This window comes from Poecilia reticulata, linkage group LG4 (assembly GCF_000633615.1).
Source record: "Poecilia reticulata strain Guanapo linkage group LG4, Guppy_female_1.0+MT, whole genome shotgun sequence".
In the NCBI taxonomy this organism is placed as follows: domain Eukaryota; kingdom Metazoa; phylum Chordata; class Actinopteri; order Cyprinodontiformes; family Poeciliidae; genus Poecilia; species Poecilia reticulata.
In genome coordinates this window covers 19,277,653-19,292,275 of record NC_024334.1, presented here as the reverse complement: position 1 = coordinate 19,292,275, position 14,623 = coordinate 19,277,653, and the positions used below count along the sequence as shown (strand labels likewise).

Here is a 14,623-nt window from a genome sequence, read left to right as displayed (position 1 = left end):
GTGTGTGTGTGTGTGTGTGTGTGTGTGTGTGTGTGTGTGTGTGATTCATCTGCTTACCCAGACAGAGCGTGTTACAAATATATTAGTCCACACTGAGATGTTGCACCTGAAAACTTCAGTGTTTTTTTGTTATTGCGGATTTTTGTGTGATTGATCAGCAGCTTTGAAGTTCAAAGGAAAGAATAGATGTTTTTTCAGTTTTATGTTTTTTTCTTTCCAACTAAAATTTGAACAGTGTTCTGTGTCATGCAGCTATAAGTCTCTAAACAGCTCTGAACATTTATAGGCAAAAAATGTTGCCTATTAAAAACGACTCAAGCTAAGACATTAATTTTTAAGCTTCAAGAGTTGAGGCTTGTGCTTTGACTGGGCCATTTTAACACCTAAATATATTATTATCCTGCTTTACCTCGTACATGCTTCCTTCATCCCATCAACTTTGACCATCTTCCGTGCTGAACTAAAGCCCCCGTAGCATGATGCAACCACTACCGTGCTCAGAATGACAAGGTGCTAGTATTTATATTTGAATATTTATTAAAATATATACATAAACTGAATGAAAAATGATAAAACATACAGATTTCCACTCCTTTGTGTTGATCCATCACATAAATAATCCCAATGATATACATTAAAGTTTGTGTCTGTGAGATGACAAAGTGTGTAAACGGCTCAAAGGAAGTTAATATTTCTAATATTTCTGCCTGATACTGTACCGAATCAAAAGTAGACGGCAGTAATCTTCAATCTAACATGTATTTACTGCTGCGGTTTACCCAGCCACTGATTCACTCCCAAATACAATTGTTCTTTCTAATGCCCTCTGATAGAAATCCTATTAACCAATTAGCTCCCCTTCTCTTTAGTTTTTTTCTCTCTCTTCACAAATCCATAAAAAATTCCATTTGAGGAAACGAGCAGAGAAACAAAGAGAGAAAGTCACACAGAGAGAGGAAGTCACTGAAAGGGCAGGAACACTGTGCTGTAAAGGAGAACGGTAATGAAAGGCGGGTTAAAAATAGCCGGCGCGAGCGTGTGATAACGCCTGGTGACGCGATCAAAGCGCTCCCTCCCTCCATGTATTTTTATTTTTTTACACTCCACCTTTATTACCGGTAGGCGGTCGTGAGAGTTCCTCCCTGCTCTCCTAACGTAAGAGCTGGGGAAGCCAAATGACGCTGCAGCAGCACTTTAAGCTGGGCCAGCTGAGCACCCCACCACCATCGCCGCCATCTCCACGAGCGCTGCAACTGCTGAACAAGCTGTCAGCTCCAGCAGCCGCTGGCGCTTTTTAAAGAATAATGCGGCTGTCAGAAGCCCTCGCGTCTCTCTGGGGCCGCAGAGGGAGGGAGCGGCGCTGCGGAGCCTCAGCTCCTGGAGCAGCCGGAGCTGGGCCAGCGGCTCTGTCCACCTCCGCTCTCCAAATCAAAGTCTTTCAGCGATGCTCCGAGTTGGACGTAGTTGCCCGGGTCCATATTGTATTACATCACAGTTGCTGTTGTGCAACCGTGTAGCTATGCCTGGTACTCAGACAGGCTTTATTAATTTAAGACTCATAAAAGTCAAACAAGCTCCTCTACTTGTCAAAAAAAGACCAGCATTTGTTGAAACTGCAAAAGCTTCACAGCTTATGTAGCTGGATGAGAATTAAAGGGGCGGTATTGTGTAAAATTTGCCCTTTTTGAGCTTTACATTATATGTTATTCCCTCATCAAAAAAATACATGGAGCGTTGCTGCAATTCTTTCATACATGTTTGAGAAATCCTTGAATCACCTGTGGCAACCAATCGCAGGCGCCTAAGCGCTTCATCTCACAAAGCTCCACCTATTTCCAGAAAGCTCCACCCATTCATACAAAGCTCCGCCTACTGCTGAACTATTTCTCAGTCCATCGCTCTGAAGAACATTTGTAAACAGCTTAAAGGAGAAAGGTTGTTGTGATGACTTGCTGAAGCAGAGACAGAGTAGCAGTTTCTTAGAGACAGAGGCCCAAAATTGGAAAAAAAAGAAAAGAAAAGTAAAACATGTTTCAGTTATACATGCTCAAACATGTATAGCAGCGGTCTAAAACTCCAGTCCTGGAGGGCCACTGTCCTGCAACTTTTAGATGTGCCTCTGCTGCAACACATCTGAATAGGATAATTGGATCATTAGAAAGGCTCTGGAGAACCGAGCTACACAAGAAGGAGGTAATGAAGCCATTTCATTCCAGTGTTTTGTATCTGTGGCACATCTAAAAACTGCAGGACAGCGGCCCTTGAGGACTGGAGTTTGAGACCCCTGATGCATAAAAAATGCAACTTCAGTTAAGTCATAATTACTGTATTGTGCTATAAAAGGGTTCTACGTGCATGGAAAACACGTAATACTACCCCTTTAAAAAGCAAATATCTTCCACAGCTGCATTTGTTGATTAGTCATCTTAACATCACTGTGTGGAAAAATCACAATACCCAAAAATGATTCCTATAGCGTCCAATATTAGGTAAGCTTTTCTGTTTCCAGTGGCATGCATTCACACTCTGCATGCCAATAACATACTTGGAGAGTCGGATGGACTTTTGCCTGTTTGGTGACACCGACGGACGGATATGGATGGATTAATAAAAACTCTGAAGATAACAGATGGTTGGAGAGGGGAAGGGGGCTGTTTTGATGCTGGGAAAAAAAAAAAGAATATCACATGAAACTGTTGATTAATCATTTCAAATACCCTGCAGCCACAGTAGCACCATTCATTTTAATATCCCGGGCCAGTTTTAACTTTAGTCGGGCGTTTGTTGTTTACCAAAACAAACTGGAAATACCAACAGTCCTCGGGTCTTGTGCGGGATCCAACTGCTGATATTAGCAGCAGGAGTGGGGCGTGTTTTTCCTGCCAAATTGCCACTCAGAGCTTAGAAAGAACAGCTGGTGCTGTGAACACCAGGATTCAACTCTGTCGACAGGCCTGTCAAACCGGGTTCAGGGTCTCAAACTTACTTTTGGTTTGCTTTGGGAAAAGCACAAGAATGGAAAAAATATATATTATGACATGTCCTTCTGTTTTGTTTTTCTTTTTTTTTTCTTTTTCATGGTGCCGGTTCGTCCTGGAAATCATCTATGGCCGCCACAAACATACAAGAGCTTCTCAATATGTTAGGATGCCATTGAAAATGTAGTTTATTACAGTAATTGGGCTCAAAAATTTCAATATATAGTTTTGTTTGACACAAAGAGACGTTTTTTTAAGCATTCTTGATGAAAAGTGTTAAAAATCTGTTTTTTTTAGAAAGTTAGGGTCTTACATAAATTAAATCCTAATCATAATTTTAAGAATGCCGACTTGCCAGTTGCTGCATTTGTGCCAAATAAACTAAATTTTGGCTCTTTGTTAGCTGTAAACCATAGTCATCAAAAATAAAAACAGAAATCAGCACTTGAAACCAACCACTCTGTGTGTAATGAATCTATGTAGCCTGAGTTTCACTTTTGGAATCGAAATTAAATAAATGAACATTTAAATAATTTTATAATTAATTGAAATGCACCTGTAGACGACCCACTGCAGCCTGTACAGTCTGAAGCGCTTGTGTTCAACAGGAAGTCTGTAAGGTTAAAAGGAAATATTACCGAACTTGCTCTTTTCTCTCGTTTACACAGCTAACCAAACACAAACTCAAGCATTTATGTCCCTTTGTAGAAAGTTTTGAAAGGGTCAGGTCTGCAAATCTCACTTTAGAAAATACAGAGATGGATGAGGCTCACAGCCTTACTTTCCTGTAGACAAAATCAATACGACCCTTTTCTCTCGGTGCATCAACAGAGCAGTGAAACTATGTATTTGTGCAGGTTCTTTCTCTGTGAAGTCCTACAGTCACTGCTCAGGTAGCTCTAAAAGCAATGCGTACTTTCCTGACCTGCTCCAGACCGGTATTTCAGCTCCTCTGCAGAACTTGTCGGAACATGTTCACACAGGAGAACTCTGATTGGAGCCACAGTCAGACGTGTCCGGGCATGTTTGCAAGTGAAGTCCTTTATAAAGACCCTGTCTACTCTTCCCCCCTCTTTTCTTCTTCTTTGCAGTCAGAAACTTTGACCGCTCCTCAGTGAGGAGCCGCTCCTTCAGGAGACTGAACCGGGCGTTCAGCGTTCTGCGGAGGACCAAGAGCGGCACTGCGGTCAGCAACGAGACCTCCGAGGAACGGGACAATGCCAGGAATTCCAGCGTGCCACCAGAAGGTACGGAGCAGAAACTTTTTAAAAAAATTTTATTTTTAAATCGATCTGTATGATTCCAAAAAAAAAAAAGGGGCCACTGGAGAGAGTTCCAGAGGGAGCAGGAAGTGCATGTGGCTCCAAATGTTTATATTTGCCATGTTCAATCAGCTGTGTGAGGAATGGTGACATGGCTTTGGGGCTTGGGTGCAACAGCAGAGGCATATGTTTCTTGAATAATTCAGCCACACATTGCATAAAGGCCACTGGTGCATCACCACTGAGGGATCAGAGCAGAGAGTGGCAGCCTGGGGCATTTTGCATAGTGATTGTATAGCCGAGGTCACTGGAGATGACGGGCCTCACCACCTTCTGCTGTTCTTTTCCATCATCCGCCTCTTCGCCCGCGTCCTTGCCAGCTGCGTTTCCGTCACAAATGTAGGCAGCAAAACTTTGCCGGTACTCTGCTTCTGCTAATGTCGCAGGGAACACCATGTTACAATTGTGGCGTTTCCGTTAAATAAGAAACGCAATTAAAATCACACGTGAATACGTTTGTTCACGCGACGAGCCGTTAGAAAACGTACTCCTACGTCTTTTCCGTCAGTGTTTTTTTTTCTTTCTTTTTTTTAATTGGCGATAAGAATAGAATATAGACTACACTGAAAATAAAATATACATTATAAATGATACACCGCCACCAAAATATGGGAGGAAATAAGGGGAAATAATTGCAAGCTTAAAGGCAATGTTCTGAAGGTTTGATAATGAGTAAAACAGATAAAAAAGAAGTTTTGTTTTCTATAGTAACAACATCAAAAAGTCTAACTTAGAAAACTTATAGTTTCAAATGTGTTCAATTTAGACCTTAGCTTTTGAATAAAGTAATGGAGTGTAAAAGTGGTCATTAGTAGTATAATTAAGCAAATTCAGGAAAAAATTAAAATAAAAAGAGGCGCGATGATAAAGAAAAGTAGTGTAAGAGGTTATTTCAGATAGCAACATTTGGTTATTGATCACATGACTTGTGTGATGCAAAAAAAGTATTTGTAATGCAGTTTTGCAAAATCTAATAATTTTGATAAAGTCGAATAACCACCTTATATTAGTGCAGAAACTTTGAAACACTTGAAAAACGTGATATCTTTTTTTTTTTTTTTTAAGAATTGTCCTGTTTCCATTAAGCATATTTATTTTCGTAATTCCAATTTGCACAATTTTAAAGTCAATGGAAAAGCAGCTGGTGACCCTGCATCCCGTCATCCACCCCTCCAGACTGGAATCATCCTTGTAAAAGTAGCGAAGCGGGGCAGGCCACGCACATCTATAACCCTTCACACAGTAAAGAAAACAATGTGCAACGCAATATCCACAGCTCAGGCATTTTCATGACAAAGTGGAAGAAATACAGTCAACTGTAATGGAGCATTATGTAGAGTTAGAGGTGCGGCGCGGCGGGATGCGGAGAGGGAATATGGCATTACGCAAGAATGATGAATGACAAACGACTCGGGTGTAGATGATTCTCAAAGGCCATCGCCGAGGAGGCTGAGAGGACGGATTAAATATTCATCGAATGCTCCAGGAGAGAGATGCATAAACGCAAGAGTGAAGTAGAGAAAGATTCGGTAAAAGATGGATCCAGATTTTGTTTAAAAAAAAAGAAAAAAAGGATTTAAAAGATGTAAATAATTGCACTAAAATGTCCCCGTGCAAGCTGTAGAAATAATGAGATGGAGCGAGAAACTCAAACGGTGTGCGCTGGTGAGACAGAAAGAGGTTACATAAGAGCTCCAGGGTCCCGGTGAGAGTGCTGTGCACTCCTGGAGCAATCTGCTGTGATAAAGACAAAATATTGACTCTGGAAAGGAGAAAGTGCAGCGCTGAGTGGAACGAACCGCCAAGGCTACTCCACTGGAGACGGGAGACGGTCCACTGAGGAATACGAGGAGAGAGACATTTTTCAAATAAGATGAGGAATATGTCTCCTCTGTCAGTGACTGGGCGAAGCCTCTGGCCAGAAGAGCGACCACAAGGTTAGGATGCTGGGGAAAATAAAGAGCCAGAGGGAGGAGACAAGTACATCTTCCAGATATATGCTGACTTTCCAACAATGTGTGTTGGAGTTGGTCATTACCATGGTTACAGCAGAAGATTATCTTTTCGGAAATTATTGGATGTTTTCACATTTTGCCATGTCACAACCACAAACTTGAATGTATTTGAAAGGGATTATAGGTTATATACCTATGAAGTTAAATTGGGGCCATGAAGTTTGTTCTAAAGTGAAAAAAAATCAACAAAGTTTTTATGGTCCCAATTTAGCTCCGTATAAACCAACATAATGCGATGTAGTTGCGTCTTAGAACAACTCAGCCAACATCCAGGACGTGAACACAAAACAGAATTGGCAAAGATTTCAGGAACCAAGATGGCGTCTCGGGCCGGATGTTCAGACCTGGTTGAAAGTTCCAGAACGTTCTCAGCTGTTCTTTTAGCAAACGCTGCACCGATGAGGTGCAAACACTGAATATGAAAGCACGCCACAACGCATCCTCCTCCTTTCAGTTCACAATAACAGCTGCGCCGCTTTTTATTTGACCACAAAAGAATACACCATTTCTGAATCATAAACTTTGGCTACTTTTGTAGTTTTTTAAAGTTTTTTTGCTCTTTAAAACTTATGCATCTTCACCCAAATAATTATCCGCTGGATATCTGAAACGAAGGGTTTTCCAAAGCACGCAGTTCATACAGATGGACTGAAAGTGGATAATGAAACAAACATCACACGGGACAATTAGCCATGGAAAAATTCTCTCGGCTTGTACAAGTTTGCTGCAGTAGCCTGAGGGAGTGGAGACAGCTGGTTCCACGGCCGAACCTCTCCACCGTGGCCTGCTGCAGGATCCCCTCTTTCCTCCACTGTTCCCTCTGTTTGATCTCTCTGTTTTCCCTAAATTAAATTGAGACGTTTTCTTCTCCATGTCCTCTCTCCGTCAGTGCTGGCTCTTCCCCAGCTCCATCACCTGATCCCTGACGGTGAGCTTACCAGTATTAAGATCACGCGACAGGATCCCTCGGACCCACTGGCCATCAGCATCGTTGGCGGCAACGAGACCCCTCTGGTTCGCATCCTCATCCAGGACATCTACAGGGAAGGGGTCATTGCTCGGGACGGCCGCCTGCTGCCCGGGGACATGATCCTGAAGGTACGAAAATGACACAAAAGCTGCGTTTCCATTAAAATGTGCGCCAAACATTTTCGATATTCCGCTAAAGTAAAAAAAAATACAATTTCGCAAAGACGGTGTTTCCATTAAATAAGGAAGAAAGTCACACGTGAATAGGCTTGTTCATGTGATAAGTCATTAAAAACCATGGATGTAAACACTCACATGAGATATATTTATATTTACACCACTAGAGGAGAACATCAACCATCAGAGAAGACGTTGTTTTTAGGCATTGGATTGGCAAGCAGTGGGTACTTGGGAGTGGCTAGTATATCTAGTACATATTCTCTGTTTTCTGTAAAGTTTTGCTTGCAATTTTACTATTTTCAACCTTAGGTGAAGCCAAGAGACCTTATAAGCACATTGTTGCTGTTTATAAACTGCCGTGTTGCATCAAAAGTTTTGCCACTGCAGTTGGGCGAAGTACACCAATTTAGAAAAACCACCTCAAGCACAAAGACGTATGGCAATTTAAAAAAAAAAAGTATTTCGATCATGTTACCGTTAAGCAAATTTATTTCCCAATTTGCCAAATTTTAAGGCCAACGTAAGCGCAGCTTCCGAGAATCGAGTCGAGCTGTGAGTGGACCGTAACTTATGTCCTTCCGTTTCCCCTTCCAGGTCAACGGCATTGACATAAGCAACGTGCCTCACTACTTTGCCGTGACAACCCTGAGGCAGCCGTGCCAACTCCTGCGGCTGACCGTGCTCAGAGAGCAGCGGCACCGCTACCGTTCGCACTCGCACGGCCACGCTCACGGAGCTGGCGTCCACCAGGCTCTGGGCCCGCCCCACCACCCGATGAGAGACGACAGCGTTCACGTGGTGCTGAACAAGAACGCTCCGGACGAACAGCTGGGCATCAAGCTGGTGCGGCGAGCGGAGGAGCACGGGGTCTACATCTTCCACCTGCTGGAGGGAGGCCTGGCTGCGCGTGACGGACAGCTGTGCATAGGCGACCGCGTGCTGGCCATCAATGGGCACGATCTGCGCTATGGGGCACCGGAGCACGCTGCCTTGCTCATCCAGGTCAGTCAGGATGGACACCAAGCATTAGCTCTGTTTGGAAAGTTCACAGTTACGATCAGGGCTGAAATAATTAATCCTTATTAATTACTTATTAATTACTCACAATTAATTAATCGTGAGTAATATCGAAAAATCAGACAACACAATTATAATTGTGATTTGATAATAATCTGATTATCTGATTAACCAGATGCAATTAACCGTGATTCAACAAGTAATGGTCATTAATCGATTATTGAAATAATTGGCAACTGACTTAGTCATCGATTAATCGTTAACTGGAGTATACAGAATAAAAATTTTTTAAAAAAGGCCATTTGCTGGAAGAACACCCTCAGAGTAGCAATTAAACCAAATCTGTAGGAAAAATATATTAACTTGCAATTAAGATTTAAAATAAAATCTTCTTTATCTGTAAATCTGTTCTAAGCAGAGAACCACTCAAGTGACGTAGTTTTAGCTTCACCCGGTTAAAATGCTGTGAAAAAGCAAAAACTTAAACATTTTCTGCTATGCAATTATTATTGGTTAATAATCAAGTGTATAACTAAAGGAATGTTATCTTATTGCGTTTTAGGCAGTGATATATCTATATGCTTATTTAAAAATAAGTTTGTTTTTCTAATATTGTAAAAAAAAATTGGTTTAATGAAAAATCTGTAGAATGTACCTTTTTTCTCCCCTGTGATTAATCGATTGTCTGAATAATCTGTCAAATATTTGATCGATAGAACAATTGATTCCTGAAATAATCGATAGTTGCAGCTATAGCTGTGACACATTCCACCTAAACGTTGTTGCAGACCAGAACCAGCCTGTTCGTACTCCGCCTCCCGGCGGTATTAAAGATAATTGCGGTGATTCAAGCTAATTGTGTCGAGCTGCGCTGTTGTGTCTGCCTTCGCTGCAGTTAATGCTGTTTAATTGTGGTGACTCCCCTGATGGACATGTGGGTTTCGGGTGGGGTGGGGTGGGGGGTGGGGTGGGGCGGCTGCCTCTGGTTCCTGGTTGATGCCAGCCAGTGATGGCGTGTGTTTGGTTAATGGCGGTTAATTACTGCGTGTTTACGGCTGACTGTGCCGGGTCTCTGGGCTCGGAGTTCCTGTCTGGGCCGTCTGACCGGCTCTTTCTGGGTCTCAACGGAGCCAAGATGGCCTCTCAGAGCGGCCACTTTCTGTCAGAGATTAAGAACTGGCAGGGAAGAAATTGAATTAGTCCAATTAGGGCAATAATGGTTTGGACTGGCTAATTCAGGGCTCAGCGGCGTGTTGGAGAGAGAAGTCTCTCTAGGAATACGAGAGCAGGGAGGCGGCTGGCTGCAGCCACCCAGCCTGTCTGACTGACAGGCAAAAGCCTCAGTCAGACAAAGAAGGTTTCGATGTTAAAGTCTGTTTTCGAAATGTTACACAAAATTACAAAGCACATCTCCACTTCCAGAAATTCAAACATGAAGCCCAAGCGTCTGTTTGTTGGTCACTTTAGGCGAGCGAGCACAGTGTGCACTTCGTGGTGTCCCGTCAGATCTGCCTGCCCAACCCAGACATCCTACCAGAGGGGCCATGGGGCATGGACGGCCCCCCACCATACTCCCCTGTGGATATGGAGCAAACGCTGCTGGTGAGAAGCAAAACACACACACACACACACACAGATATATATGTGCAGGAGACAGGAGCACTACTGAATACACAGAGAAAACCTTTGTTCCTTTTATAAAGTCTCCCTTTCAGGTGCAAATGATCCATGCAGCCGTTCTTCTCCCATCAAAGTCAAGCATGTCATTCAAAGAGGGCAGCGAGAGGAGAGCGTCTTCTATCCTCACAGATTGGCAGTGTACACACCAGCCATGTTTTTTTCTTTTCTGACAGCTACCTAAAGATTCCTATCTGTTCTCTTCCCGTAGTTTGATATAAACCAGGGCGATAGCGGTGCAGACTCATAGTCTTCTACCTTCATTATTGTCGCCCTCGCTGAATGGACAGTCAGCTTTTTATTTTATTTTATGGGCAATATCGAGCCAGAAATTACAATGAGTTTCACCTCGGCAGAGAATTTTGCCAAGAAAAACGCAGGATATGATTTTCGTTTGTCTCTTTCAGCGCACGTCTTTAAACTACGGCAAAAAGAGGTTTCGGAGCTGGATGGGGCGGTACCGTTTGGGTTTGAAATAAAGGATCAAAATTCAAAGTATAAACTACTGAGCATCATAGAACAGAGGCCAAACTGAGGGGTTGTGGTATCTGTAAAATATGTAAAAAAAAAAATTTAAAAAGACATTTTAAAGAACATTAGTAGAACTGATTACCTGAGTTTTTATTAAGTTGTCATTTGCACAGAACACTGTAGCTTTTCCTAGGAACTCTTAAAAAGTGTCTTTAGTAGAAGAAAAGATCTTGCGGAGATGTGAGCTTACAGTTTAAATAAAAACTCAGAAACATTTCTCTAAATTGCAGCGATGGCTTTTTCCAGGAAAGGGCCACAGCTAAACAGAATCCAACATGTATCTGCTATGAGAGAGGAAAAAAGGAAAGTAAACCGAATTAATAGCTGCACTTTAGTCAATTGCTGATTCCAAAATAGAGACGGTTGAACAGGGAAACATTCAGTCACTCAGGTGTAACTTGGAACCACAGAATAAAAAACCCCCCAAAAAAACGGAGAACACAAAGTTCCTGGCAGCAGTAATTGAACATAACGGCTGAATGTGGAGGAGTAAAATCTTTGCTTTGGTCTCCATGAACTCGGAGGACAGAGGAGATGTGGTTCAGACACAAAACGGTGACATGATTCAACCGTCGTCGTCTCACTGCGCTGTGGTTAGATTTAAAGAAAGACAAGAAACCAAAGGAGCTGGTGCTTACAAATGAACCTGACAGGTGATTAAATGAACCAGCGCTCTCTGCCTTTCAAAATCAGCTTGTCGTGTTTCTAAAAATGAGCGTACGTTTTTATGTCCACTGAACTGAATATAGGAAACATTAGCTTACCTCCAAATATGACTGCGTCCCCGGTGGACACCCTCATTTCTCCCCTCTGAAATTAATTCCTGCGCCTCGACTGTAAATTTGTCAATAAGACCAGCAGCTTATTACCTCAGCCTGTCATAAAAAAAAAAAAAGAAAGAAAAAAAGCTACACGGACTCTGTTAGGATGACAACCTTTAGAGCTCACTAGACACCATTAGCGTTCATTAAAAAGCTGCCGCTCAGGAGGGCAGAGCACATGACTCACACTCAGCGCGGTGCGTAGGAGGCCTCTGATTACAGACGCTTTAAGCACAGCTTGAGTCGGTGCTGAGCTCTCGGCTCGACAACGAGAGATCTGCTGCGAGCGCGGCGGAAGTGTGTGAACGCGGCGCGTTAGCATAGCGGCACAGGCTCCAGCCCGTCGACCCCGACGCGCCCATGTGCCATTCATTACCTGTCCCGAACATGAGTGAGGAGGCTCTCGAATCGGCTACTCTGCTTATCGCCGTACATCATTCTACGGCGGTTACGCTAATGAGGTCGTTCATCAACTACCTATCGCCAAAGAGCGCGTCGTTGGAGTGGGCCCCGTCTCGCGGAACACCGTGGATGGACCAGTGGACTTTCGGGCGTTATCGCCGGTCTTTGAGAAACCAGCCGCTATTTTTATTGTTATTATAATGCAAATGTGCTCCTCCGAGTTTTAATTAGAACATGCAGTTTGAATAAGGTGCCCTTGGTGTTCGTTAGCTCCTCGTGTGCTTTTGCTTTATTGTCTCCATCACAAAAAGAAGAACGTGTGCTGAAGGAGAAGAGACGCTTAAGACATCACATTGACAGCACGCCAGGTTCCTACAGTCTGAAGAAATGCTTAATCCATCCATATGCAATTTTGCTACTTTTTGTACAATTTTTATTTATATTAATTATTTCAGAAATGAGCCGAATCGAACTGAGAATAATGAAAATTTCAGGGTGCGTTCACACCTGTTTGGTTTAGTCCGTTTTTAATCAAATTCTGGTTCGTCTGTCTAGAAAGCCTGGTTTAGTCCGTTTGGGGTTGGTTTGGGGAACCAGACTTTCCCAAATGCGCAACTGAACTCTGATGCAGACCAACTGAGGGCCACTTGAAAACGAAGGTCTCAGTTCAGGTGAAGTGAAAGTATATGTGTATGTAAGTGGACCAGAGGTCGCTAATAAAGCAGGAAGCGTTAAAGAAGACGCCCAAGTCTAGCGCCAGACGGAGTGCCACCAGAGTGGAGGTAGTGGACAGGTTTTTCACAAAGGGTTTGCTTTGTTTCACACAGTGAGACAAACCACAGTGACCTTTCATGACCTCTGGAAACATTTCTTAATATCTTTACAACAATAGGGACACAAATGAAAGTTTTTGCTGCACAAAAGTAGCACAAACATTTCACACCATTTTTGTCTGATTTGGTTCACTCAGGTGAGTCTACCGGACTTATCAGGCGTTAAAACACCCAGAATCTCGATTCAGGGAAAGTTTGGGATTTTGACCTGAATCATCTTTAAGAAACAACAACTTGGGTGAACTTTTCAAGTATTCTCATTTTGGCTCTTCTATCTTGTGTCCAGGACTCCTGCCAGAAGCCCGCATGTTACGAGAAGACAGTCACGCTAACCAAGGAGCCGTACGACTCCCTGGGCATGACGGTGGCGGGCGGCATGTCCAGCCGAGGATGGGACCTTCCCATCTACGTCACAAACGTGGACCCCGACGGCGTGGTGGGACAGGAGGGATCCATCCGCAAAGGTAACGTCACCGTCTGCCAAATTTCATGATGTCACGGGCGTTTAATTGTGCGGAATCGCTTGCGATCGCTCTCATTCGTCGCTCTTTGTCAGATCAGTGAAATATCCGTGCGGGCTTTCCGTCACGGATGAGCCTTTCTGCAGCGAAGAGCACAAACAAAATGATCGATGACGACTTCACATGAAGCTCGATCATCCAGCAGAAACCTCGGCTGCTCGTGTCGATTATTGCTCCGCAGATTTGCTTTCCTCAAAATGAAAAAACCAAAAAACAAACATATTGCAGTGTAGGGCAGATTTAGCAAAAATAGCTTTTCAAAAAAAGGATTATTGATTTTCTTTTCTTAGTTTGTCATGTTGCAACTGCAAACTGGACATGGACAAATTAGCGCTCGATCGTGAGTAGAAGGAAAACTAAGGAGAAATATTTTAGCAAGTAAAACTCTTAACACCCTTTTAATCTGATTCCTCAAAATGAAATGTAGACATTTTTTAATAACTAATTTTTCCTTTCCACTTCACAATTTTGAACTGCGTATTGTTGGTCCCCTTGATAAGATCAGTTAAAACACATCTCCGTTTTTGTTTACAGTAGTTGCGATGCCGTTGACCATATTGCTGCGCAATTTGACATTTCAAAAGTAAACGTGCTTAACGGAAACACGGCAGTTTCGAAAAACGTTTCATTTTTTCGATAAAAACTTTTAGAACGAGGCGGTTTTTGAAAATGGTTTATTTCTCAAAACGGCAACAGAAAGACTGTCTTCACATCACACGAGTCACATGATCAGGACCCGGATGTTACCACTGACGCAAACTACGAAGAGGAAAACGACAGGAAGTAGTTGGAGGATCATGGCGTGGCACTTGTTTTAATGACGGGTGAATAATGGGAGGGGAGCGGCAGGTTTTCAGGACAAATTCTGATTCCAGGAATCCAACCTATTACGATGCCCCAGCCTCAGTTTGAAGCTTTGTTTACGGGAAGAGCAAGACAAATATTACATAAACAGTAATATGAGGACTTCATAAAATTAGCAATAAGTCTGTTGCTTTGTGTGCAGTTCAAGGTGCACATTACCGCATTCATTTGGGACAGAGCAGCAGCAGCAGCAGCTGTCTCTGTGTGCTTCTGAAAGATGTTTGTGCATTGTAACGGCGCATTCATTTGCATTTTCTCGCAGGCCAAATGTGTCCTTTGTGTTGCTTCCTAGCAAGCCGGTCTGCACCGTCCATCTTTGCATCACTTTCATCATTAACAGGCTTTTTAAAAGCCCACAGCTGGCCTTTGGTTTCAGTGTCTCTGTGGTCCAGATGCAAGGATGATGATGAATATTAAGCAGCAAGAAGATCAGCCCCAGACTCTGATGTCTCGCTCGCTCTCTCAAAAAAAAAAAAAAAAAAAAAAAAAGRCA

At 43.0% G+C, this 14,623-nt stretch overlaps 1 protein-coding gene across 3 annotated transcripts in view; it reads left to right on the top strand.

The window, feature by feature from the left end:
* The window catches only part of lnx1 (ligand of numb-protein X 1), a 49,778-nt gene that overhangs the window by 32,305 nt on the left and 2,850 nt on the right, over positions 1-14,623 (top strand). For all 3 annotated transcript variants that reach the window (XM_008407478.2, XM_008407479.2, XM_008407480.2), the window contains 5 exons: positions 4,070-4,225; positions 7,205-7,413; positions 8,059-8,466; positions 9,949-10,083; positions 13,032-13,209. In XM_008407478.2, the coding sequence (XP_008405700.1) occupies positions 4,070-4,225; positions 7,205-7,413; positions 8,059-8,466; positions 9,949-10,083; positions 13,032-13,209 (1,086 nt within the window). The remainder of the gene's footprint in view (positions 1-4,069; positions 4,226-7,204; positions 7,414-8,058; positions 8,467-9,948; positions 10,084-13,031; positions 13,210-14,623) is intronic.